Source organism: Ovis aries, chromosome 14 (genome assembly GCF_016772045.2).
Source record: "Ovis aries strain OAR_USU_Benz2616 breed Rambouillet chromosome 14, ARS-UI_Ramb_v3.0, whole genome shotgun sequence".
Classification (NCBI taxonomy): domain Eukaryota; kingdom Metazoa; phylum Chordata; class Mammalia; order Artiodactyla; family Bovidae; genus Ovis; species Ovis aries.
In genome coordinates, this window is record NC_056067.1 from 64,328,290 (window position 1) to 64,355,631 (window position 27,342).

The 27,342-nt window shown below is 47.4% G+C and overlaps 1 protein-coding gene and 1 pseudogene across 1 annotated transcript; one reads left to right on the top strand and one right to left on the bottom strand.

Moving 5' to 3' along the window:
• Window positions 1-2,395: 2,395 nt before the first annotated feature.
• On the top strand, window positions 2,396-25,725 carry ZNF667 (zinc finger protein 667). The gene is given in 7 exon segments (XM_042231258.1): window positions 2,396-2,687; window positions 10,880-11,043; window positions 15,202-15,292; window positions 16,783-16,909; window positions 18,586-18,678; window positions 22,924-23,664; window positions 23,667-25,725. Coding segments are annotated over 5 exon segments (1,830 nt in total). The 5' UTR covers window positions 2,396-2,687; window positions 10,880-11,043; window positions 15,202-15,259; the 3' UTR covers window positions 24,503-25,725.
• LOC121816447 (rho-related GTP-binding protein RhoF-like) lies at window positions 6,774-11,401 on the bottom strand (annotated as a pseudogene).
• Window positions 25,726-27,342: the final 1,617 nt, after the last annotated feature.

The window sequence follows — 27,342 nt, forward strand, 5'->3', positions numbered from 1 at the left end:
CTTCACTTTCTGCAATAAGGGTGGTGTCATCTGCATATCTGAGTTTATTGATATTTCTACTGGCAATCTTGATTTCAGCTTGTGCTTCATCCAGTCCAGCGTTTCTCATGATGTACTCTGCATAGAAGTTAAATAAGCAGGATGACAACATACAGCTTTGACGTACTCCTTTTCCTGTTTGGAACCAGTCTGTTCCATGTCCAGTTCTAACTGTTGCTTTTTGACCTGCATACAGATTTCTCAAGAGGCAGGTCAGATGGTCTGGTATTCCCATCTCTTGAAGAATTTTCCACAGTTTATTGTGATCCACACAGTCAAAGGCTTTGGCATAGTCAATGAAGCAGAAATATATGTTTTTCTGGAACTCTCCTGCTTTTTCGATGATCCAGTGGATGCTGGCAATTTGATCTCTGGTTCCTCTGCCTTTTCTAAAACCAGCTTGAACATCTGGAATTTCACAGTTCCCATATTGCTGAATTCTGGCTTGGAGAATTTTGAACATTATTTTACTAGTATGTGAGATGAGTGCAATTGTGCGGTAGATCTGGACTTCCTGTTTTGTATTTGTCAGGAATCACTGGGGACTGGAAAAGTCTGTTCACAGTGGCCCAGAGTGAAGCCTTTGATAAAATTTACCAAGACAAGATGGCTGGGCTCCCTCAAGCCCTATTCCCATGGGAATGATGGCCTCATGTTCCTGGACTGGATGTAAATGCTGAATATCCTGATGTTCTTGTGTTCGAGCATGCTCATAGGAAGCAAACTTTAGTCTTACGGTTCAATTACACACTTCGTTGAAAATAACTGTGTTCCAAGAATACTATTTCATACTAGGTGGAAGTCATATAAACTTAAAAGTTCAGTGCCAGAGATGAAGTTTTAATGTAATACATACACCCACCCACCACACACACATACACAAAAAAGAAAACCATGTTCCTTATTAACTGTAAGCTACTGCTGCTTCACAAAGTTACATGATATTTCAAACACCCAGAATAAGAAAAAAAAAAAAACAGTATTTAAAAATTCATGTGAATTCTGATTCGTTAATAAATAAAAGTCTTCCAGGTAGTCTAGTGGATAAGAATGGGCCTGGCAGTGCAGATCGGGGGAAGATTCCACATGCCCTGGGGCAGCAAAGCCCGTGCGCCACACACAACTACTGAGCCCGCACTCTGGAGCTCGGGGAAGCTTCTAGAGCGCTAGCGTGTGTACTTGGGGGGATCCTGATGATCACTTGTGCACAGTTCTCTGGCTGATGGTGACACAGCAGGGGCGTGTCACACGGGTTAACGGTATCAGGCCTTAGGTTGCAGGACTTCCCTGGTGGCTCGTCTGCCTACAATGCAGGAGACCCAGGTTTGATCCCTGGGTCGGGAAGGTCCTCTGGGGAAGGAAATGGCAACCCACTCCAGTACTCTTCCCTGGAAAGTCCCATGGATGGAGAAGCGTGGTAGGCTACAGTCCATGGGGTCGCAGAGTGGGACATGACTGGGCGACTTCACTTGGTCACTTGGTCTTGGTCTTAGGTTGCAAGAGCCCTGGGGCTATGTGTTCATCCTCATCAAGTATGAATAGTTTGTCCATTTGGTGAGGGAGGGGGTTCACAGCTGCAAAAGAGCTCAGCAAATGTGCATCAGCTACTATCTGGGGACTTCAGAGGGGAGCTGCGGCAGAGGCCGCGGGGGAAGGCCTAACCCTCCATCGTGGGGTCCTGCGTGGTTACACTTCCAGAAACGGCACACACTATCTGCGGGTTCTCCCTGACACACAAACTCACAGCCACAAAAACTGGATTGTACAGAGTTAGTATTTTAACCTCTGTGGGCCAATGTCTGTGGCCGCTACTCAGCTCCGCATCGTCCAAAAGCAGCCACACGTGACGGGTGGAGGTGCACAGGCACACACATTCAAAACTAGTTTTCAACAATAAGTACATAAAAAGTTTCCACACAGGTTGTTGTTTTAGTCACTCAGCCGTGTTCGACTCTCTGCGACCCCATGGACTGTAGCCCGCAGCCTCCTCTGCCCATGGGATTCTCCAGCAAGAATACTGGAGGGGGCTGCCGTGCCCTCCTCCAGGGGATCCTCCCGACCCAGGGATCGAACCACAGTGCCCTGCATTGGCAGGCGGGTTCTTCACCACTGAGCCACCAGGGAAGCAGTACACAACCACAAATGGTGGGTTACGTACACACAGCGCACAATCGCAACACCTCCCATCCTCTCAGTCTCGCGGTCCCCTCACGTGCCGCCACAAGAGGGCGCCCGCGTCCCCACCGGGCCCACTCGCAGTCGCGTCATCACAAGGCGTGGAAACAGGCCGCAGGGGCTCCTGGGAGGTGTAGTCCAGTCCGAGTCTCGAAAGGCGCCGCGCAAAGGACTCTGGGGCAGTTCGTTCAGCCAAGTAGCAAACGAGATTCCACCCTTGTCCTGGAGGACCATCCCTTCGCCCCTCTCCTGGGTCCATTCGACTCTAGGCCAGACAGATCGGAGCCACCGTGAGCCGGGATCCTGCAACCTCACGTCACGAGGCTTCTGGGAGGAGCAGCCTGAGCTCGCAGTGCGCAGGCGCCAGCGCGCGCGTTCCAGGCCGCGGGTGAGCCCGGCTCTTACGGCCCTTTAAGCCCTGGGGGCAGAGGGAAGGGTGTTGGGACGCAAAGCCCCCTGACGGGAGCGTGTAGGTATGGATGCCCAGGAGGGCAGCGAACTGGGGAGACTGGGTCTGGCTGAAGGGACCAAGGCAGGGCCTGAGCACCTGAATCCGTCTACGTGATCGCCTAGGGACCGCTACAGGTGCGGCCCCCGGGAGCGCTAAGCGCAGCCTGCACCTGCGCGCTTTGGTGCAGGGGCGGGGCTTCGGGCGGGGCCACGCCCCCAAGAGCGGCTCGGATTGCCCGAGCGTGCCTGCCGCGGCCGGCGTGTGAGGGGGCGGGGCCTCAGGCCCGAGCCGGTGGGAGCGGTGAGTGGGCGCCTGCGCGCCGCGTGGCTTTGTTTAGGGGCGGGGCCTCGGGCGCTCGGGGACGCCCTGGGGGCGGGGCCGCGGCCCGTCGACGTGTCCCGCGCGTGACGGGGCGGGGCCCGGCGGCGAGGGCCCGGGGGTCCCGCAGGGGAGTGCGCAGGCGTGGGGAGCGAACCGGGAGCCAGGGGCGCGCGAGGCGCCGGCGCAGCGGCTGCGCTCGCCGCCCGGGCGCGACCCGGGAGGACGGGGTGAGTGTGTGTGTGTGTCTGGCTGAGCTTGTGTGTCTGGGCGCCCGCGACCGCCCGCGGGGCCTTGTCTGGTCGTGTGGTGACGGAGTGTGAGATGAAGGACTGTGCGAAGCGTGAGGTGGCGGCGCCGTGCTGTGAGGGGAGGAGGGCGTGTGGTGGCGTTTCCGCGGGTCTGTGACGGAGCCGGCCATGGGGGGCCGGGGACGAGCCTCGGGCCCGCGTTCGTCTTTCCCCGCGAGGTCTGTGGTGGTCGTGTGAGGAAGACGCGACCGCGCCTGTGGGAGGGCGCCGGGGGCGGCCGTGTGAGCGTGGCTGTGGGGATCCGTGCCGCTGGAGCGCGTTCGTGTGTGTGGCCGTGTGGCGCCGTCTGGCGTGGCTGCGTGGTTTGACCCGGTGGCTGTCCGGCGTCAGCGGCTCTGCGGCTGTGCGTGGGTGGCGGTGTCCCGGCGCCGTCGTGCTGTCTCTCTCTCCCTGCAGCCGCGGGAGGGGGGTCCCGGCGGGGAGGACGCTGCGCCGCTTCACGGGCGTGCAGGCTTCTGGGTAAATCGGGTGATGACAGCGCCCGCGTCAGCGCTGGGACGGTTACCCGGGGTAACGTCGTGAAATCCAAATACCCAGGACGGAGCGTGGCAGCCCGGTGTGGGCGCTGGGTGTTTGCTGTCTTGCTGGTGGCCGTGTGTCCTTGTCCCCGCCCTGAGGTGGGATCGCAGTGGGGAATGCTAGCGGAATCTTCGCCTCTGAACTTGAGATTGGGTGGTCATCCTAGAAGCTGAAGAGCTGAACTCTTCTGGCCCAGTTGCTCCTTTTTGTCTGTTATTGCATTAATGCATCTGAAGGGCGGGCAGAGTCAGCCGTGGTTTCCCAGGTGGCACAGGGGTGAAGAACCCGCCTGCCAATGCTGTAGACGCAGGTTCTATCCCTGGGTCAGGAAGATCCCCTGGAGGAGGAAGTGTCAACCCACTCCAGTATTCTTGCCTGGAAAATCCCATGGACAGAGGAGCGTGGTGGGGTGCAGTCCATAGAGTCAGAAAAGAGTTGGACAGACTGAGCGTGGACGCGCGTGCGCACACGCATGCGGTCTTCCTTGGTCTCTGGGACCTGTGACTGCATGTGGTTGTGTGTTTGCTTCCTAACAGTGTAGCTTGGGGGGCTCTGGGACTTCTGGTTCCATCACTCAGTTGTTGTGTGATCTGGGGAGAGGTCACTTATATTGCCACTGCAAAATGGAGATAATAGTACTGAACTTATGCTTGTGGTGAATGTTAAGTACTGGGTTAGCCAAAAAGTTTGTTTGGGTTTTTCTGTAAAATGTTATGGAAAAACTCAAGTGAATCTTTTGATCAACCCAATCGAAAAGTGCCTGACACAAGTAAGCAATATATAAACGATAATTGCTTTACTATTACTGTAATAACTGCAGAGATTTCACAGAGAATAAAATCCACACAAGAAGAAAAGCAAAAAGTGGAGCTCCAGGCAAAGGGTTTCAGGTCGAGAGGTAAAAGAACCTTAAAGTCTAGGTCAAGCTTGCATTCAGAATTTTCTGGTCAGGGTCCTGGGAGTGCAGGAGCAGAGGGTCTTCCCGGATCGAGCTGTCCCGAGGGAGGACATGGGGTTGCCATCCAAGATAGGAAGTGGCAGGGACTGGGGAGAAGTATTCCTGGTAACACAGAGATCTGGAGACATCTGTCAGCCTGTCCAGGGCTTCTCAGCTTTGGTACTTTGGATAGTTAGGGTCAGATAGTTTTTCATTGGAATGGGGTACAGGGAAGGGCTGTCCTATATATTGTAGGATATTTAGCATTATTTCTGCCTTCTACCCGCTAGAAGCCAGTAGCACACCCCGCTTCCCCAGTTTTGACAAGCAGACATGTCTCTGGACACAGCCTAGCCTCCTGTGGAGGATACAGTCCTCCTAGTCAAGAACTACTAGTGTGCAGCACCATGATGAGGGCACACCATGAACGTTCTCAGGGCCTGAGGGTGGGCCGGAGAGGGAGGGGGCTCGACGAGAGAGGGGATAGAGGGATATTGTTCCGGAGATGAGAAAGAAAAAAAGAGTATCTGTGGCCTGCAGCCTGGGTGGGCTCTGAGAGGCACTCCCTCACTCAGCATTCAGATGCCTGCCGTGGGCCAGGCTGACAAGACAGACTAGGCTTCTACTCATCTGGTGCTTGCATTTAGTAGAGAGATGAAGTTAAATTTATAGCAGGTGGCAGTAAGTGTCTTAAAAAGTAAAGCAGGGTGAAGGGATAACACAGTGACAGTGGGTGCATTTTCAGTATTAACACCAAGGCTTCCTGTGGACATCTCAGTTAACTCCAAAGCCAGGAATGACTCCTTGGAATTCTATTTTAAAAGATTATTGATTTATTTACTTGTTTTTGGCTGCACTGGGTTTTCATTGCTGCTCTCGGGCTTTCTCTAGCTGTGGGGAGCAGGGGCTACTCTAGTTGCAGTGTGCCGGCTTCTCATTTTGGTGGCTTCTGTTCTTGCAGAGCGTCCCAGGCTCTAGAGCGCGGGCTCAGTAGCTGTGGCACACGTGGGCTTAGTTGCCTCGAGGCATGTGGGATCTTCCCAGACCAAGGATCGAACCCATGTCTCATGCACTGGCAGGCAGATTCTTAACCACTGGACCAGCAGAGAAGTCCCTTCTTGGAATTCTTGGATCAGGGAATATAAGAGTTCGAGCTTATCAAAGACTTTGTTCTCCCCAGTGCTCAGGTCTGGGCTTCAACAGGGAGATCTCCAGCCTGGGGCTCCGAGACTGAGGCAGTAGTCTGAACTGTGGCTTTGCATAGAGTAGAAATCTTAGAAGATAGGAATAAGACATGCTTGGACTCAGGTCCCAGTGACTGACTTGATCATTCTGGCATCGGGCCCCGCCCTCAGTTTTTAATTTAAAAAACTCCCGAGAGATTACTGTGTACAAACAGGGTTGAGAGCTACAGCTGTGAGAGTCTGTGGGCTCTTCTGGGGCTTCTCAGTATAAGAGAAATTAATTTTATGGCGGGGAGGGAAGAGGAGATACCAGTGACCAGTGCTTCCAATATCTTGTCAAAGGCAGTCTTGACTGCTGTACTTCCCTGCAGTAGGGACATTCCTAGCCCTATCCCATTTTAAGTGAGGAAGTCAAATCTATTCCCACGCCCAGCAGAGAAAATGGCAGGGCTGACATTCAGGTGCAAAGCCTGTGTTTTCTGTTCAGCTGCGCTTGCGTCTTTGGAGAAAGTACCTTCCTGTATCCCTGGTGTCTGGGGCTTTCAGGTTCAGGGTAAGAGTGAGCTTAAAATACTAGGCAGGTGGTACAGCAGGAACAAGCTGGCTGAACAGAGGCAGTGAGACTGTGCCTTTCAGGTATGTCAGGACCCGTCCCCCACTCGACACCCAGCAGAGCCCCCCGGATCGCGGGGGTGCTGCGCCCAGAAGGGAGGCATGGCCACTGTCCAGTAACTTACAAAAAAAATTCTTTCTTCGTTTTGGCCGTGCTCGGTTTTCGTTGCTTTGCGCGGGCTGTCTCTGGTTGCAGTGAGCAGCCGGCTGCTCGCTGCAGTGGCTGCTCCTGTTGCGAGGCACAGGCTCTAAGTGTGCAGGCTTCGGTAGTTGCAGCATGCGGGCCCAGTGGTTGTGGCTCATGGGCTCATTACTTGCGGCGCACAGGCTTAGTTGCTCCGTGTCATGTGGAATCTTCCTGTACCAGGGATCGAACATGTGTCCCCTGCACTGGTGGGCAGATTCGCATCCCCTGCGCCATCAGGGAAGTCCCACTGTCCAGTAGCTTTTGTGTGTGTGTGTTTTAGCAAAACTTTACAAAAATAGTGGCCAGATTTGGCCTCCCCCCACACACTGTATTTTATGGACCTCTGCCCTAGACTATGATTTTTCCACGAGGTCTTGGACAGAATGCTCTGTTGATTCCCCAGGCCATGGCTGGGCCTTGGGGAACCTAGGTGGGGTAGGGTGGACTTCAGAATTCTCTTTCTTAGGCCCGCCGGAGGCTGAAGCACTGGGCCAGGGCGGGGGCTGATGTGGGAGAGAACTGGGGTGGGCAGGAGCCCCCTGCTGCCATGAACTCGTCTTAGGTAATGCTGATTCTCAGGCTTACTCAGAAGCCACCAGCTCCCAATCCATGGGACGTCAGAGTCACCCGGGGCACTTGTTTAAAACTTGGGGCCCGTGACCCCAGACCTTCCAGGAGGTTCAGTGAATCTGTGCGGGGGTTCATCGAGTCTGTTCTCCCGGGCGGCCAGGATGGCCTGGCTTCCACACGTGGTTCCACCTCTCAGCAGAAGTGGGGCTGATGAGGGACAGAGGGGAGCGTGATGACGGTTTAATGGGCCAGGGCTGTCCTTCTGCAGGTGGGGCGACAGTCTGTAGAGAGACCCGACTTGCCCAACGTCACTTGGAGCTGATGTCACTTTTCACCTCGGGTTTCTGGCAAGTCCTGGTGGGGGGAGGGTTGCAGGTGAGGAGACGCTGAGCAGGAGTCAGATAGATGGTCCAGGGAATGCTTTTTGAGAGAAGTTCTTCTCTGGCCCCTGTGCGTCCAGCCCTGGAAAGATGGTGGCCAGGCTGAGGGCTGAGACTGAAGTCCTCTGCATGAGGAGGTGGAGGAGGGCTTGTGCAGCCCCCACGCCTGGGGCTGGGGCCCGTGTCCCCTGATGGGCCTTGGCCCCACCGTGCTGCCCGAGTTCCTGGGGGGAGACAGCTGGAAGCTGGAGGATGCAGCCGTGCCTTCTCAGGAGCCCAGGGAGGGGTGGCCTGGGAGGGCAGGCCTGGGAGCTGTGGAAGGCCGCCAGGTCCACGTTTGTCCATGTACCGGACGTCGTTTCGCATTTCAGGCGTAGGCCTTGAGGACCTGTTGTGCAGGGGCGGACACAGCTGGGGGCTGGCTGTGATGAGGGCACTCCTGAGTCCTGGGGACAAATGCCAGCTTTGGGGTCCAGAGGGACAGAATCTGCCCTCCCCACCACTGTCACCTGGCTGGAGGGCTGGTGTGGTCAGAGCCCCAGCGGGGAAATGAGAGAGTTCCAAAATGTGCCAAGAGCCTGACCACAGGCCCCAAACACGAGGTCCTGGAGACGCCCAACTCCAAGCGCCCTTTGAGAGCCAAGGAGGGGCCGGATCCGGAGGACAGTCTGTGTGTGAGGACCTGAGCCCTGTCCGTCCTGCCATGGGGGCTGTGTGCCCGCCGGGAGGTGTCCAAGGCGCAGGCGCAGCTGCTCTGTTTCTGCCGCTGTGCCTTCTGCAGAGCGCTCAGGGCAGCCTCGGCGGCCTCTCAGATGTCTTCGTCGTTCTCCTGAAATGGCAGAACATTTCAGGTAGAGGGCACGCTGGCCCTGCATGCAGGTGCTGGTCTCCAGCTGGGCCTCCTGAAGCTTGTGCAGCCTCTCCGTGTCCTTCCCCAGCTCCAGTGAGCAGCATGGGGACCCCACGCAGAGACGTGACCTCAGGGAAGCCCTCCGTGAGAACGTTGCCATAGCTGGTGGGGTTCGTGACATCCTGGCAGGTGGGCACGAGGCAGGTGTTCTGGTGGGACAGGGGCTCCAGCGGTGTCGTCTTCGTGCCCAGCAGTGTCATGGGGGTTCCTGGTCACCTCCTTGCTGCCCGCCTTCATGCTGGACGTGTCCTTGTTGAATGGATGGGGCGTCGTGCTCGGGGAAGGAGCCCTGGCCATTCACGAGCAGTGACGTCTCGCCCCGGCCCCTGTCGGCCATCACCATGACCTTTGGCTCCTTCCTGCCTGGGCCTGGGGTGGCAGTCAGGGCTGAGGCTCCGGCCGCACGGTATCCAGCGCCAGGAGCCAGCAGCACTGGCAGCAGTGTGGGGTGGAGCTTTCCAGGAAGTTTGGAAGCTTGAACTCATCCTGGTTCTAGCCATCCCCACCTTAGGAGCGAGGCTTTAGTGCTGTGCTGAATTGCACAGCCCTTTCCTGCCCTGTGGTCTGGGACTCAGAATGCAGGCCCGGTTTAGATCCCTCCCCTGAGGTGTAGTGGGATCCAGCCTCTTTATTTTGTGTTGTTCTTTCGAAGAGGTGATTGTCTGTGCGTTTGCCAAAGCGTAGATAGGGAAAAGGGAATTTTGAAACCTAGTGACCCAGTTCCATTCTTCAGGGACAGTCATTGCTACCAACTTCTTTATTCCATTTCCAGAACTTGTCTGTGCCTTTTCACTCAAGTATTCATATCCTGTTTTGTTTTTTTTTAACCTAAGCATTTTCCTCTACACCTATTTTCCATCGTTATACCATGTCTTGGAAATCATTTCACACACGACAGGCGCAGCAGATTTCTTAGCCTCAGTAGAGCTGACCTCGTGGGCCTGATTGTTCGTTCTGTGCTCTGGGCACTGTCCTGAACCTTGCAGCATCTCTTGTCTCTGCCCATTAGATGCCTGGAGCACCTCACCCCTCAAGCTGGGACAACTGCAAATGTCCCAGACGTTGCATCTCCTGGGAGCAAAATTAGCCCCAGTAAAGACCCACTGGTGTCGTGCTGCCTTATTCCTCGTAAGGCTGCTTGGTGCCCCATCTGTGCATGTCGCGTTCCCTCACTCCTTTTCGCACTGATAGGCAGCTGTTTCCAGGCTCTTGACAGGTAGTTAACCATAATGGGGAGAACCTTTGTATTCTATTACAGGTTAATCACTAAAGGGCCATTGCTTGTAAGCTTAAGTGATACACAGTGGCCCATCTCTGGGAACTCTGTCTGCCAGGTGATGAGCATGGAGGTAAAACATCTTTGTTTAGGTCTCCGGAATCATCCCGACCAGGGCCACCTGTGAATGACAGCAGGAAGGAAGAAATTGACACATCCCTTTCAGAGGCTGACTGGAACCAGGAAATGTTTGCCTTTACTGCCCCTCCTTTTTGCATAAAAGAAGCCTGAATTCTAACTTAGGCAAGGTGGTTCTTTGGGACATGAGTCCACCACCTTCCCATCTCCTGGCTTTTCAGATAAAGTCAATGTTCCTTGTTCCAGCAGCTTGTGTCTCGGTTTATTGGTCTGTCATATGCTGAGCACTGTGAGCTCAGACTTAGTAAGATGATGACAATTTAAAAACTAACATTTGTTTAGCACTGGCGCTCCCCTGAGTTCAGTGAGTGTTTTCATTCATTTAATTTTCACAGCAGCCCTGTGAAGTTGTCCTGCTTATTTTCCTCGTTTGGCTGTTGAGGAAGCTGAGGCCCAGAGAGGACAGGGAGGGCGTCTGAGTCACTCAGGAAGTGGGTGGCGAAGTCGGAAGCTAAACCCAGACCGCCTGGCTCCAGATGCATGCCCTCCACCGAGGCCCTGCCCTGGCTCCTCCTGCAAACCCTGTGATTTTACACACACACAGGAATGTCCAAAGACGCATCAGAAACACCCGGGTCAGATAGCATGTGCACCCTCAGTCTTAGGTGGCATTGCCAAGTCGCCAGTCTCTAGCCAGCCCTGTGTGAGAATTCTTACTGCAGCCCTCTTGGTGGGTGTCAGGCGTCCTTGGTGATGCTTGGTGTAGACCAAATTAAAAAGGAACAGGAAGGCGCGAGATAACCGTGTGCCTGTTGTTGAGGGTGCAGATGAGCAGACTGAGGCTTTATGTAGCTCTCCCACAGCCAGTAATCGGCAGAGGCAAACTTGAATCCAGAATTATCTAATCACAAACTGCTGTTCTTTCCTCCCAGCTGTGCCGAGTTCCTCGGAGGAAATTACTTCGTGGACAAGAATCACACACCTTCAGTTCACGGTGTGTGACAAGCACAAGCAGCTATGAGAAACCACAGGATGGACGCCGTGCCACTTCCTGGAGCAGTCCACTCGACTTGAGGAGTCAGAAAGGAAGAATCTAGTAAGTGATTTTAAATACAGTTTTTATATTAGCACAGATCTATCATGACGTGGAATGCGAAAGTCATATGGTTGCTGCAGAAAAAAGAACAGAAGACTTCAGGAGTTTGATGTGGTTGGGCAGCTGCTTTGGGGTGTTCTCAGGCTGCTGAGTTAGACATGAGCCCTCCTTGCTGTGCAGGGACGTTAGTCGGAAGAGCTTACAGGCTGCGTGGCAGTGGAGTGCTGGAGCTGGCCTGCCCCGGCTCACGCAAGCCCGTAGGGCACACGTCTCCCCAGTCTCAGGCTCAGTGGCATCAGTTTGGTACCTGACAGCGCACGCTGGTGGCAGTCTTCACGCCATGGAAATGGGCAGACATTGCAGGCGACCCAGCACCCGTTTCAAATACAGCAGTGTGTACATGACCTTCTGCAGCAGCCATGGGGTGGTTCTCTGTGAGTCTCTGTCTGTTTCGTAGGTAACTTCTTTCGTGCCGCTTCTTTTTAGATTCCGCATATAAGGACGTCACATGGCACTCCTCCTGTTCTGACTTCACTCAGTAGACGCTCTCTGGGCCCGTCCGTGCTGCTGCAGACGGCGCCGTCTCATTCTGCTTGGTGGCCGAGCACATTCCCCTGAATGTGCGTCCGCACCTCTGTCCGCTGCTGTCAGTGCACATTTAGGTTGCTCACGTGTCTCGGCGTTGGCAGCGCTGCTGCAGTGAGCATTGGGTGCAGGTGGCCTTTCAGGTCGTGTCTTTCTCCAGATCCACGCCCAGGCCTCGGCTTGCAGGGTCATATGGTAGCTCTGCTTCTAGTTTTTAAGGAACCTCCATACTGTTCTCCATAGTGGCTGTCCCAATTTACATTCCCACCCATAATGTAGGAGGGTTCTGTTCTCTCCCCCCTCTCTTTAGCATTTATTGTTTGTGGATTTTTGACGATGGCCATTCTGACTGGTGTGAAGTGATACCTCATTTAGCTTTGATTTGCATTTCTCTAATAATGAGCTGTGTTGAACATCTTTACATGTGCCAGTTGGCCATCTGTGTGTCATCTTTGGAGAAATGTCTACTTAGGTCTTCTGCCCTCTTTTTGAGTGGCTTGTTGGTTTTGATGCTCTTAAGTATCATAGTTCAGTTCAGTCGCTCAGTTGTGTCCAACTCTTTGCGACCCCATGAATCACAGCACACCAGGCCTCCTTGTCCATCACCAACTCCTGGAGTTCATCCAGAGTCATGTCCATTGAATCGGTGACGCCATCCAACCATCTCATCCTCTGTCATCCCCTTCTCCTCCTGCCCTCAATCTTTCCCAGCATCAGGGTCTTTTCAAATGAGTCAGCTCTTAGAATCAGGTGGCCAAAGTATTGGAGTTTCAGCTTCAACATCAGTCCTTTCAATGAACACTCAGGACTGATCTCCTTTAGGATGGACTGGTTGGATCTCCTTGCAGTCCAAGGGACTCTCAAGAGTCTTCTCCAACACCACAGTTCAAAAGCATCAGTTCTTCAGCGTTCAGCTTTCTTTATAGTCCAGCTCTCACATCCACACACAACTACTGGAAAAACCATAGCTTTCACTAGATGGACCTTTGTTGACAAAGTAATGTCTCTGCTTTTTAATATGGTGTCTAGGTTGGTCATAACTTTCTTTCCAAGGAGCAAGTGTCTTTTAATTTCATGGCTGCAGTCACCATCTGCAGTGATTTTGGAGCCCCCCAAAATAAAGTCTGTCACTGTTTCCACTGTTTCCCCATCTGTTTGACATGAAGTAATGGGAGCAGATGCCATGATCTTAGTTTTCATAGCTGTTTGTAGATTTTGGAGACTAATCCCTTACCAGTCACATTGATGCAGATATTTTCTCCCAATCTGTGGGTTGTCTTTTTGTTTTGTTTATTATTTCCTTTGCTGTGCAAAAGCTTTTGAGTTTGAGTAGGTCTCATTCCCGGAGAAGGCAATGGCACCCCACTCCAGTACTCTTGCCTGGAAAATCCCATGGACGGAGGAGCCTGGAAGGCTGCAGTCCATGGGGTCTCTGAGGGTCAGACACGACTGAGCGACTTCCCTTTCACTTTTCACTTTCATGCATTGCAGAAGGAAATGGCAACCTACTCCAGTGTTCTTGCCTGGAGAATCCCAGGGACGGGGGAGCCTAGTAGGCTGCCATCTGTGGGGTCGCACAGAATTGGACACGACTGAAGCGACTTAGCAGCAGCAGCAGCAGCAGCAGAAGGTCCCATTCCATTTGTTTTTGTTTGTTTTTATTTCCATTTTTTGGTGAGATGGATTGAAGAAGATACTGCTGTGGTTATGTGAGAGTGTTCTGCCTATGTTTTCCTATAGGAGGTTTATAGTATTCCGTCTCATGTTTTTGAGCTTATTTTTGTGTATGGAGTTAAAGAATGATCTAGTTTCATTTTTTTTAACATATGACTGTCTAGTTTTCCAAGCACCATTTATTGAAGAGACTGTCTTTCCAACATTGTATAGTCTTATTAATAATACATTTTAAAACTCAATACACTTTATCTGACATATTATCTTTTCAACTTGCAATCAATATAAACAATTACCCATGGGATTTTTTACATTCTATTTTTTTTCATATTAGGTCTTTAAAATCAGGTATGTATTTTATGGTTAGAGTGCACCTCAATGCAGACACTTAATTTTTATTGGAGATATTTGATCTATATTTAAATTTTGTAAAATTTATTATTAGAGGGAGATCCCTGGTGGCTTAGTGGTTAGGATTCTGGGCTTTCACTGCTGTGCCCTGGGTTCCATCCCTGGCTGGGAAGCTGAGATACTCCACAAGCCACATGGCATGGCCCAAACAAACAAACCCAAATTGTCCCAGACATACTTAAAAGTTTCACAGTAACTGAACTAAGGATCAGTTTTAAATCTTAGATTAGAGATAATTTTTAATTTGATGATTATATTAGTTATCATTTTTATGGTTTTAATAATAATTGAAATAAAATGAAACAGTTTCTTATTTCCAGAACTCAGTGTCTGCTGGTATTCATGTTGGACAAGACAGGTATAGAGCGACAGGGCGATAGAGGGCCTCCCTTGGAGGACTCTTGGCGTCTCGCCTCTTACTCTCTCACCCTGGTGCGTGCGACTGAGGTTTCTCTTCCAGATTTCTGCGCGCCTGTCTAATGAGCCCCTTCTGCAGCTCTTGCTTCCCCCTTCCTACCCCACCAACACACATCCATAGTAGTGGCCACACAGCCACCAAGAAAAATTTCTGTTAAATGTTAAGTCAGTCACATCATTCCTCTGCTCAGCTACCACCCCTCCCCACACCTTACCACACTTAGATCAACTCCAAACTGCTTGTCGCCCCCTTCAGGACCCAGTCCCTCCTGACCCCAGTCACCTCAGGCCCACCGTTTCCCCACTCTCTCACGCTGCTTCCGCTCAACATCCTCTGCCCTCCACACCCCTAGTGTGCGCCTGTCTCAGGTCCACCGTCTCCCGGTTCTCTCACGCTGCTTCCGCTCAACATCCTCTGCCCTCCACACCCCTAGTGTGCGCCTGTCTCAGGCCCACCATCTCCCGGTTCTCTCACGCTGCTTCCGCTCACCTGCATCCTCTCTGCCCTCCACATGCCCAGCGTGCGCCTGCTGCAGGGCTCTTGCACCCGCTGTACCTCTACCCGGAATGCCTTTCTCCCTGTGCCCAGGTGACTCACGCAAGTGCTGCAGTCACGCCTCAGCTCCGGGTGGCCTCTTCTGAGAGGCCTGCCCCCTCTTCCCTGCTCAGGTCCTGTTTCCTTCACAGCAGGGATCGCGGCTCACGCTGGTCTCTGTGTGGGCCTGTCTTCCCTGCTGGAACGTAAGGGACTGGGAGCGGTGCTGCTCTGCTCTGACTCTGCTTCCCCGCCAGCCCCTGGGACAGCTCCTGGCACGTGGCAGGCACGCCACAGCTAATTGTCAGCTGGAAGAGCAGGTGTCTGCCCCTTTCATTGTCTCCTGACCCGGCGCCTCCTGTGACCTCAGAAATAGACAGTGTTGGCTGCAGCTTCTCCCTGATGCTGAGAAAGGGCAGGAGTGTCTCAGATGACACTCTGACGTCCCCAGTGCATGGTGTGACCAGGGTGTGGGCCCAGAAGCTGTGGGCCCTCCCAGTGGCCCAGGCAGTCTCACGGCTTCTCTTCTCCCCCAGGCCCACGTTCTCAGTGCCCTGCCCTCCTCCTGCTGTGAGCCCTAAGACGGAGGAGAGGATGCCTGCTGCTCGGGGGAAGTCTAAGGCCAAGGTAAGTAGTGACTGCTCCTCCTTTGGGAAAGTTCTTCTGCCGTGTAGGAAACCATTTCTTTCCTTCCGGCCCCATAGAGACCCAGGCAAGACATGGTCCCTGGTTTCCTTCCATCACCTCAGAGGGTGAGAGTGTGAGCAGGGGCCCCCTCTTCTTTTCTCTCAGTGTGTGCATGACCTTTCACCTATTCATTCAGTATCTCCAGGGGCTCTGCCTGTCTTCCCTCCCCAGCGAGAAGGCCAGAGACGCTGTGATTTCTCAAGGTGGACATGGGTGCCCAGGTGGGACCTGCTGGGGCAGAGGGCTGGATGTTGTCCTCCAGAGTTAAATCTGTAATGTTGCCGTTGTTTCTACTTGGACAGCCCGTATTTACAAGGAGGAACTTTCTCTAACTTTGAGAGACTTCTGACCCTGTAGGTATTCCGGTAGAGTTAGTTGGACCCAGGCCAGTGAGCCAGCCTCCTATGATAGGCATGTTTCAAGATTTTAGCGATCAAGCTATTTTCTACAGTAAGCCTCCTGAATGCAGTTTCTCATAACAGACACTTTTGCCCTTTAAGTTGTGTGTATTCGTTCCCTGTTGCCACAAACTTGGCCACTCAAGACAGCATACATTTATTTTCACAGGTTTGTGGGTTGGGGTTCAGACCCAGCTTGGGTTAGCTGGGTCCTCTGTTTTGGGTCTCACAAGAGTGAAATCAAGCTGTCCGCCAGCTGTGGTCCCATCGGATGCTCAGGGTCCTCTTCTGAACTCAGTGGTTACTGGCTAAATTTCATTCCTCCTCCTCCGCTTCCCGAGGGGCTCCCTCTGTCCACCTTCAAACCAGCGTCGACAGGTCCAGAACCGCTCACGCTGCAGTCTCCCCAGCTTGCCTTTCCGCTTTCCTCTTCCGCCAGCCGGAGAAGACCCTTTGCTCGTGGGGGCTCCTGTGATGACACCGAGCTGACCTAGATAATCCAGGCTACTTCCTCCTATTTCGAGGTCCACTGATTTAACCTTGATCACATCTGCAGAAATTTTGCCACATATAATGCACTCACATGTGGTTAGGGACATGAATCAGAAACAAGACTGCCCAGACTGAACCCCAGCTTCTCCACTGACAAGCTGTTAGGCCTCCAGTAAGCTACCTCACCTCTCTGGGCCTCAGTTCCCATATCTGTAACATCGCTGTGGTCCTCTTGGCAGTGCCCCAGTTGCTGCCTAACGTGAGCTAGTGCATGCAGGGTACCTAGAAGAATGCCTTGTCTTGTCAGTGCTGTGTAAATCCAAGTTGATATGCTTTTTGTGGAGCAAAACCTTTAATACCAGCCGTATCATATTGCATTGTGTTTTATTATTACAACTGCCCCTTTTGATCTCAGAACCTCAATGTTTCCTTCATAGAACGCTGGCGTCATGTGTCTTCCATGTTTGGAAGTCCACTGTTTTCTCCAGCTGTGTGGAAGCACAAGCCCACAGTGAAAGGACATCTGCTTTTCCGTTTCAGGCACCAGTGACATTTGGGGATTTGGCCATCTACTTCTCCCAGGAGGAGTGGGAATGGCTGAGCCCCATTCAGAAGGATCTGTATGAAGATGTCATGTTGGAAAACTACCAGAACCTGGTTTCTCTCGGTAAGGCTCTCCTGCTCCCATGATCCACAACTGGACTGTTGAGGGAGATGAGTCAGTTAGTCAGGGGAATAGAAGCCACTCCAGTTTGGCTTTTTTTTTTTTAGTAGCTTCATTGAGGTATAATTCACATATTATACAATTCACCCATGTGAAGTATACAGTTCCGTTGGTTTTTTAAGTGTATTTACAGACTTGAGCACCCATCACCACAGTCAATTTTACATCTTCAGTTCAGTTCAGACAGTTGCTCAGTCACGTCTGACTCTTTGCGACTCCATGAACCGCAACACGCCAGGCCTCCCTGTCCATCACCAACTCCTGGACAAACCTATGTCCATTGAGTCGGTGGTGCCATCCAACCATCTCATCCTCTGTCATGCCCTTCTCCTCCTGCCTTCAATCTTTCCCAGCATGAGGGTCTTTTCAAATGAGTCAGCTGTTCACATCAGGTGGCCAAAGTATTGGAGTTTCAGCTTCAACATCAATCCTACCAATGAACACCCAAGACTGTTCTCCATTAGGATGGACTGGTTGGATCTCCTTGCAGTCCAAGGGACTCTCAAGAGTCTTCTCCAACATCTTCATTACCCCCCAAAGAAAGCCTGTGACTAGCATCAATCCCTGTTTTATTTACCTGTGCCAACTAACGCCCCCAGATTAGGCAAACACTGAACCATTATTTACTTTCTGTCTATGAATTTCCCTTTCTTGGTGTTCCATAAAAATGAAATTAAATATGTTGTCCTTTGTGTCTGACTTCTTTCATTTAAGGTAATATTTTTGAGGTTCATCTGCATTGTAGCATGTATCAGCACCTCATTTCCTCTTCATGGCCAAATAATATTCCCCCTTTTGTTTTTCCATTCACCAGTTATAGGCATTTGGGCTGTTTCCACTGTATGGCTGTTATGAATCTGCTGCTATGAATGTTCGTGTACAAATTTTTGTGTGGATGCATATTTTCATCTCTCTTGGGTATATGTCTAGGAGTGGTAGGTACTGGCCATATATCAATAGTAACTATATATATAACCTTTTGAGGACTTGGGTTGTTTTTGAGAGAAATAATTTAAAGAATTGACTTTTAACAGGTACTATTAAAAGGTGAATATTGGACGCTGAGGTAACACAGAGATGGTAACTACAGGACACATCCTCCATCCTAGGGCTGGGAGGACAGAGGGAAGAGTTTGGAGTTTTAGGACTTTGGGGATGAGACTCAGGTTTCAGAAGGAGAGGGGAGCACTGCCTGTTTTGTTTATCCTGCTGAGGGGGCGACATGAGGCTCGTTCTGGGAGTTACAGGGGAAAAAAGCAAAGCAGAAATGGAAACCGCCAGCACTGCTATTGGTGGATGCTGACAGGGAGCAGCTGGCATGGGAGTGTGGGTTACAGCAGACCAGAGGACCGCGGGCTTGGATGTGGGAAGACTGTAACTGAATGACCAGCCTCAGGAGTTCTGCTCCAACTCTTCCCCAGAGTAGCTGGTTTTGTAGAGTTAGAAGTGAATAGCTCTGCTGTCTGTGAATGACCTTTCATCCTTTTTCTCCACCTACCCTTCACATCCTCTGTGCTCCTTTTGTGTGAATAAACCCCATTTTTCTTGAGACAAAGCCTGATTCTAGTAGCTGTGGTGCCCACATCATGCTCAGTTCCAATGTTTTTCCTGTGTTGTAGGACTTTCCTTTCGGAGACCAAACGTGATCAGCTTATTGGAGAAAGGGAAAGCGCCCTGGATGGTGGACCCAGTGAAAAGACGCCGGGGCTTGGGTGAGTGCCTTCCATCATAAAAGGGCACTGTCTTTAAGATAATAATTGAGAGCCACTTTCTCCACCTCACAGACCCCAAGGTTGTGCAGAAAACTCAAGTCTCTTCAGTATGTGTCCCCAGAGGGTGAATAATTCGTGTTCAACAAGCCTCTCACTAGGTATCTGATATTCTTTAAAAAAAAAAAATTATTTTTTTGGCTGCGTCTGGTCTTAGTTGCGTCATGCTGGATTGCCAGACTCCCTAGTTGTGACGCGTGGGCGTCAGAGCTCACAGGCTTAGTTGCTCCGTGGCACGTGGAATCTTAGTTCCCCGACTGTGGGTTGATCCTGTGTGTCCTGCGTAGCAAGGTGAATTTATAACCATTGGACCACCAGGGAAGTCCCCGATACTGTTTTTTAAGTACAGGTTCCTCCCAGCAGCTCTATAAGGTAGGTCCTCTTATTATTCCTATGTTATAGATGAGGAAACTGAGGGCCAGAGAAGTTCAGTGACTTGCCCAAGGTCGTCTAGCTGGGAAGTAGCAGCAGAGTTGGGATTTGAACCCCAGCTTCTGATCTCAGAAGCTCAGGTTTTAATAGCCTCATCCCCATCCTTCTTTGGTTTTCATATTTCTCTTCAGAGAAAGCATGTGTATTCTGACTTCTCTAGTGATTGTATTAATAAGAATCTGACTTGCATCATTGTCTTCATTCCTTAAAAAAAAAAATTAAAAATCTTTCCCATAAGCGTTTATTTTGACTGCTTTTCAAGAACTCATTTCCTTCTCTAGTATTGATAGATTCCTCTTTGATTGGTCAAATTATAGGTTTTTTAATTTTGTTGTGTTTTTAGTTCATTTTTACAGCTATGACTTTAATTTTTTAATTGTAAAAAGCACATAACATTAAATTTACCATCTTAACCATTTAAATTTAGTTTTTATTTATTTATTTTTTGGCTGCGCTGCTTGGCTTGTGGGATCTTAGTTTTCTGACCAGGAATTGAACCTGGGCCCTCGGGAGTGAGAGCATAGAGTCCTAACCACTGGATTGCCAGGGAATTCCCATCTTAACCTTTTTAAAATGTACAGTTAAGTATATTTGCGTTGTTGAGCAAGAGGTATCTAGAACTTTTTTAAATATTGCAATACTGAAACTCCGTACCCACTAAATACTAATTCTTCCCACCTTTCCACGCAGCCCTTGGTATGATTTTGACTACTGTGGATACTTCGTATGAATGGAATCATGCAGTATTTGACCTTCTGTGACTCACTTTTTTCCACTTAGCATAATGTCATCAAGGTTCATCCGTGTTGTAGTATATGACAGGATTTTCTTTTTTAAGGTTACATAATATTCCACTATATGTATATACCACATTTTCTTTATTCATTCATCTGTTAGTGGACATATGGGTTGCTTCCACATCTTAGCTACTGTGATTCATGCTGCAGTGAATATGGGTGTACAGATAAATCTCTTCAAGATCCTGATTTCAGTTCCTTTGGATATATACCCAGTGTTAGTGTTGTTGAATCATAAGGTAGTTCTGTTTCTAATTTTCTAAGGAACCACCATATCATTTTCCACAGTGGCTACACCATTTATCATTTCCACCAGTAACACACACGGGTTCCGGATTCTGCTCATCCTTACAGCACTTGTTTGTTGTTGTTTTTTTTTTTTTAATATATATATTGGCTGTTTTTATGTTATGAGGTGATATTGTGGATTTAATTTATATTTCTCTAATGATTAATGATGTTGAGCATCTTTTAATATGTTTATTGGCCATTTGTCTGTCTTCCTTGGAGAGATAGCTATTCAAGTCCTTTGCCCATGTTTTAATAGGGTAGTTTGTCTTTAAGTTGTGGAAGTTCTTTACATATTCTGCACGTTAGTCCTTCATCATGTATGTGATCTGCAGTATCCATAGGTTGCCTTTTCCCTGTTGTTTTCTCTGAAACACAAGTTAAGTTTGATGTAGTCTCGTTCTCTTCTTTCATTTTGTTGCCTGTGCTTTTCGTGCCATAGCCAAGAAATTCAGTGCCAGATCCAATGTCCTGAAGCTTTTTCCCTGTGTTTTCTTCCTAGGAATGTAATAATTTTTGGCCTTACATTTTAGGTCTTTATTTTTGAGTTAGTTTTTGTATATAGTGTAACTAAGGGGTACATGTTCATTCTTTTGCAAGTAGGTACCCAGTTTTCCCAACACCATTTGTGGAAGAAACTGTTCTTTCCCTTTTGTGACAGTCTTGGCGCCCTTGTTGAAAATCATTTGACCAGATATGTAAGAGTTTATTTCTGGGCTGTCTGTTCTCTTCCATAGGTCTGTGTATGTACCTTTATGCCACTGCCACACCATCTTAATTATTAGGAAGTCTGAAGCATCCTTCTTCATTTCTCTCTTTCAGGAGTGTTTTGGTTATTCAGGGTCCCTTGAGATTCCATATGAATTCTAGGACTTTTTTCTACTGCAAAAAATATTACTGGGCTTTTGATAGGGACTGTATTGAATCTGTAGATAACTTTGAGTGGTATGGACAGTTTTTACAGTATTAAGTCTTTCAATCCGCAAGCACAGGATGTCTTTCCATTTATTTATAGCTTTGATTTCTTTTAGCAACGTTTGTAGTTTTCAGTGTACAAGTCTTTCATCTCTTTGGTTAAACTTACTCCTAAATGTTTTATCCTTTTTGGTGTTATAGTAAATGGGATTGTTTTCTCAGTTTCCTTTATGGAGTGGTCATTGGTGGTATATAGAAACAAAACTGATTTTTGAATGTTGATTTTATATCCTGCCACTTTACTGAATTAATTCACTTATTAATTCAAATTAATCAATGTTTAAGCTGTTTTTGGTGTGAAATTGACATAGTTCCTTCTGGTCCTAGCTTATTGAGTGTTTTTTATCATGAAAGAGTGATGAATTTTGTCAAAAGCTTTTTCTGCATCAGTTGAGATGATCATGTGGTTTTTGTCCTTTAATTTGGTGATTGTGATATATTACATTTATTTTCCTATGTTGAACTATCCTTGCATTCCAGGTATAAATCCAACTTGTTCATGTGTATGACCCTTTTAATGTACTGTTGAATTTGGCTTGCTAGTATTTTGTTTAGGATTTTTGCATAAGTATATAACAGGGATATTGGTCTGTACTTTGCTTTTCTTATGGTGTGTCTTGTTTTGGTGTTAAGGTAATGATGACCTCATACAATGAGGTAGTAAGTATTCCCTCTGCTTTTGTCCTCTGAAAGAGATCATGGAGAATTGGAATGATGTCTTCCTTAAATGTTTCATAGATTTCACTAGCAAACACATATGGGCCTGGTACTTTCTATTTTGGAGGGTTATTAATTACCAATTCAGTGTTTTAAATAGATATGTGCCTATTCAGATCATCTTTTTCTTATGTTTTGAGTTTTGGCAAATTGTGTCTGTCTATAGTTTACCTTCTGCCTTTCCTGGACATTTCCTATAATAAAACTACATATATCTATTGAACAATTTATGGAGTTTCATGTGGTATATGTTGTTGTTCAGTTGCTAAGTCTTGTCCAACTCTATGACCCCATGGACTGCAGCATGCCAGGCTTCTCTGTCCTTCACTATTTCCTGGAGTTTGCTCAGGCTCATGTCCGTTGAGTCATTGATGCCATCCAGCTATCTTATCCTCTGTCACCACCTTCTCCTCCTGCCTTCAGTCTTTTCCAGCATCAGGGTCTTTTCCAGTGAGTCAGCTCTTTGCATCAGATAGTCAAAGTACTGGAGCTTCAGCTTCAGCATTTTCTTTAGGGTTGACTGGTTTGATCTCCTTGCGGTCCAAGGGACTCTCGAGAGTCTTCTCCAGCACCACAGTTCAAAGACATCAATTCTTCAGCATTCAGCCTTCTTCATGGTCCAACTCTCACAGCCATACATGACTACTAGAAAAACTATAGCTTTAATTATATGAACCTTTGTCAGCAAAGTGATATCTCTGCTTTTCAATAGACTGTTTAGGATTGTCATAGCTTTTCTTCCAAAGTATATGGTATATATTTATTCAATAATAAAACCTTTATTCATTTCAAATTGCACTTCTGTGAATTTGTTATTAAATATTTCTACAAAGTCCTTACTATGTTAAAACTATAATAAAACACTCAAAGAGTTATTATTCTAATTATCATCATTGTTATTACTTTGATTGATAATTACTGCAAACAACTTCATTTTTTTAGCACAGGAAAACAAACTGAATTTCTTGATGTCTTTCAGACTTAGGGTCTAAATGTGAGACCAAGAAGTTACCTCCAAATCAGTGCAACAAATCTGGGCAAAGCATCTATCAGAAACCAGTTTCCACGTCACAAAAAGCTCCCACAGGAAAGAGAGGTTGCAGGAAAAATTCAGTCCTAATAAAACCCAAGAAAGTACATTCAGAGAAGAAGTCTTTAAAATGTAATGACTGTGGGAAGTTCTTTAGTCAGAGCTTATCTCTTAAATTTCATCAGAACTCTCATGCTGGGGAGAAGCCTTATGAATGCAGTAGTTGTAGGAAAGCTTTCAGACAGATCTCATCCCTCATTCTTCACCAGAAAAACCACAATGGAAGGAAAAACTTTGAATGTGATAAATGTGGGGAAAGCTTCATTCAGAGAACATCCCTGCTCCTACATGGGAAAATTCATGGTGAAAAGGAAGTCTTTGACTGTGGGAAGGCCTTGAGTCAGTGCTCATCTCTCAGTATACATCAGAAAATCCACTTTGTTGAAAATGTCTACCAGTGCAGAAAATGTAAGAAAGCCTTCATTCGCATGTCATCTTTTTTACTTCATAGGAAAATTCACAGTGGAAAGAAAATACACAAATGCAATAAATGTAGGAGAGTCTTCAGTAAGAAATCAGTCCTTGTTATACATAAAAGAATTCACACTGGAGAGAAAAGTTGTGAAAGTGAAAAGGCCTTAAGTCACAGTCTACAGCAGAGAAGTCACCATTTAGAGAATCCTTATAAATGCAGAAATGTGGGAAATCCTTTAATAGAATTTCATCCATTATGCTTCATCAGAGAATTCACAATTCAGAGAAACCCTACAAATGCAATAAATGTGAGAAGATCTTCAGGCGGCTTTCAACCCTTATTCTACATCTAAGAATTCATAATAAAGAGAAACTATACCAGTGTAATAAATGTGAGAAGGTCTGCAATCGGCATTCATCCCTTATCCAACACCAAAAAGTCCATACAAAGAAAAAGAAACTGTTTGAATGTAAAGAGTGTGGGAAGATGTTTTCTGGAACTGCCAACCTTAAAATACATCAGAACATTCATTCTGAAGAGAAACCCTTCAAATGCAATAAGTGTAGTAAAGTTTTTGGCCGCCAGTCATTTCTTATTGAACATCAGAGAATTCATACTGGAGAAAAACCCTATCAGTGTGAGGAGTGTGGGAAAGCCTTCAGTCACCGCATCTCTCTTACGAGGCATAAGAGAATTCATAGTGAAGACAGACCCTATGAATGTGATCAGTGTGGGAAGGCCTTCAGCCAGAGTGCTCACCTCGCCCAGCATGAAAGAATTCACACTGGAGAGAAACCATACACGTGCAAAACATGTGGGAAGGCCTTTAGCCAGCGGACATCCCTCATCCTCCATGAAAGAAGTCACACTGGAGAGAAACCCTATGAATGTAATGAATGTGGGAAGGCATTTAGCAGCGGCTCCGATCTTATTCGGCATCAGAGAAGTCATTCCTCGGAGAAACCCTATGAATGTAGTAAATGTGGGAAGGCATACAGTCGGAGCTCATCCTTGATTCGACATCAGAATACACATTCTGAGGAAAAGGCTTAAGATTGTTTTAAATATGTGAAAGCAGAGAGGGAGGCCAACCAAGTAGCAGAGACAGGGGCATGGGAAAATGCATGTCTGTAACACAAACTGTAAAAATGGGGCAGTTTGATGTTGTGTCCCACCTTGAAAGCCAAAGAACAAAAGTCATTGGTGATTTGACCGGAGGAGTTGAAATCAACTGAAGCAGTGACTTTATCAGACATCTTAGTTTCAAAATAACAAGCTCAGATGATTGGGTCAGTCATTTTTAATGAAGAGCATTTTCATTTGATAAAAACAACTGGTACTTTATTCCCATCGTAACTTTAAAGCTATTTCATTGGTCATGTACAACAAAGTACATTGTAAATCCATTTTTTCTGGATGGATCTGTGAGCCTGACTTAAGGTCATGTGAAAAAGAATTTGAGTTTGTCCCTTAGAAGTATCACAGAAGGGATTTTCTCACAAACCAGGGTGCCATTTTCAGCTAACAGTAACTTGTGGGTGAGAATAAAGAAGACTGAGTAAAGAGATAATAGCATTCACAATTGTGTGGAGCAATAGAATCATTACCATACTGTCTCTATTGATATGAAGATATATGATCTTCATGGTGTGAAAAATCTAACAAGCCTGGGACAAGCTAATGGGGAAAAATATCAGGATGTACTGAAGAATGAGGAACTTCAGAATGGGGAGAAATTATTATTTTGTTTGTATATGAATTTATATTTATATGAATAAACATTGGTATTTTTATGTAAGAACACTGGTGCGCAGCAAGTGATTGGTGGAGAATGGGATGTTGTGGACTGAATTCATGTTAAAAACCTAACCCCTAATGTGACTGTATTTGAATTGAGGCCTTTTGGGATATAGTAAGGGTTAGATGAGGTCTTGAGGATGTGGTCCTCATAATAGGAATGGTGTTTTTAAAAGAAGAGACACCAGAGATCTCTGCTGTGCGAGGACACAAGAAGACAAACGAGCCCTCACCAGTATCCAGCCGTGTGTCGTCCTGACCTCAGCCTTCCAGCCTCCAAAACTGGGAGAAATGAATTTTACGTCACTCAGTTTATAGTGTTTCGTTACGGCAAACTAAACTAATACGTGAGAAAAACCCTGCATTTATATGCCAGGCTCTTTTCTTGTCAGCTGTTCATTATATATACCATAGTGTTCGGTCCCTTTCCAGTTTGTGCAAAATATGTAAGAAATAAAATCAGAGTTTTTTTTTTGGAACTGGGTTATATACAGTTGGACTCTTCTTTGTGTTTTCCTAATGCAAAAGCTATTTTTGAAAATACCCATATCTTGTTAAGACAACTATGTGGATTGTTTGACCACATAGTTAGGTCACTCTAACTTTGAACATAGCTGAGGAAATAACAACTGGATTTATGAAGGGAGCATGCATGCAATATAATAGAACAATTAATTTTCCATTTAAACTTGTCATATCAATCTGCAAAATCAGCATAAAAATCAGCACTTCAGGCAAATAGATGAGCAGACAACACAGAGAAGACTTGTGGAGGGCCTTGTCTTTTCTCACTACTGCTTTGTACACACACCTCTCTACTTTGTTAAATCCTTTGCCAATCTGCCCTAGATGTTGGTTCCAAATCAATGGTCAGAAACCTAAAACATGTCATGTGTATTAATAAGACACTGTTCTTGCCTTCAGGCACTTGCAGTTTAGGGAATACAGACTATTTAAATACAGAAGCATATAAGGTACACAAGTAATGTCAAGGATAGTGAACTCCATGGTGATTGATCACTTTTGGAGACTGATCATATTAACGGCAGGATAGATATTTACTAGGCACACAAATGTTGGGAGGCTGTTGAAGGCAACAGAGAAAGTACAGATGTACAAACTAATGGCAGAGGGTTGTGAGGTATTAGGAGAGTTACAAGTTCTAGCATTTAGTACAGTGACTGGTGCAAAGTAAGTGGTAAACACTCGTTAATAGTGAATGAATGAAAATAACCTTAGTTTAGCTGGATTTTCTCTTAAGGCATAGTCAAAAGGGAATACTTGAATTTGAAGGTCACTGAGACATTGAGATAAACCTGTGAAAAACAAGCCCTCACTTTAAGGAATCACTAGTGAATTTTGAAGGCTGTGATGAACTTAGGGTGATCATAGCAACAAGCAACCCTAAACCTCATCCAGTTTTTAACTATATTAATGAAAACATGAAAGGCTTAACAAGAAATGGCATGACCATTTCTAAGGATTAAAATCTGTTTACTTCTGTTTCTACTGTCCAACACAAGATACATGGAGTTTGGCCAAAAGTAATTTTTACAAAGCTACAAGAAAAATCAACACCCACCACCAAGAGACAAAAGCATTCAAGAACTGGAACCAGACTCCCTGACACAGAATTTTAAATAACTGTGAATAATACGTTAAAGGCTCTAATGAAAAAGGTGTTTAACAGGCAAATTTGATGGGTCATTTGATCAGAGAGATGGAACTGTGAGAATCAAATGGAAATAATAAAAAATTAACACAGTAGAGATGAACAAAACCTTCAACAGGCTCATAGGTATACCTGATGCAGCCAAGGAAAGAATAACTGAATTTGAAGGTAAGTCAATAAAAAGTAGCTAAACTGGAACACTAAGGAGGGTAGGAGTGACAGCAAAGAATAGATTACCCAAGAGCTGTGGGGAAAGATCTGTAGTCCCCACACATAACGGAATCCCAGAAGAAACAGAGGAAATGACTGATAAATATCTGAATAAATAATGGATAATGACCACAGAACATAAATCTATAAGGAAAGATTTTGTTAAGACATTACACAGGAACAAAATGGGGAGGGGGGACTGTATGAAATTTTT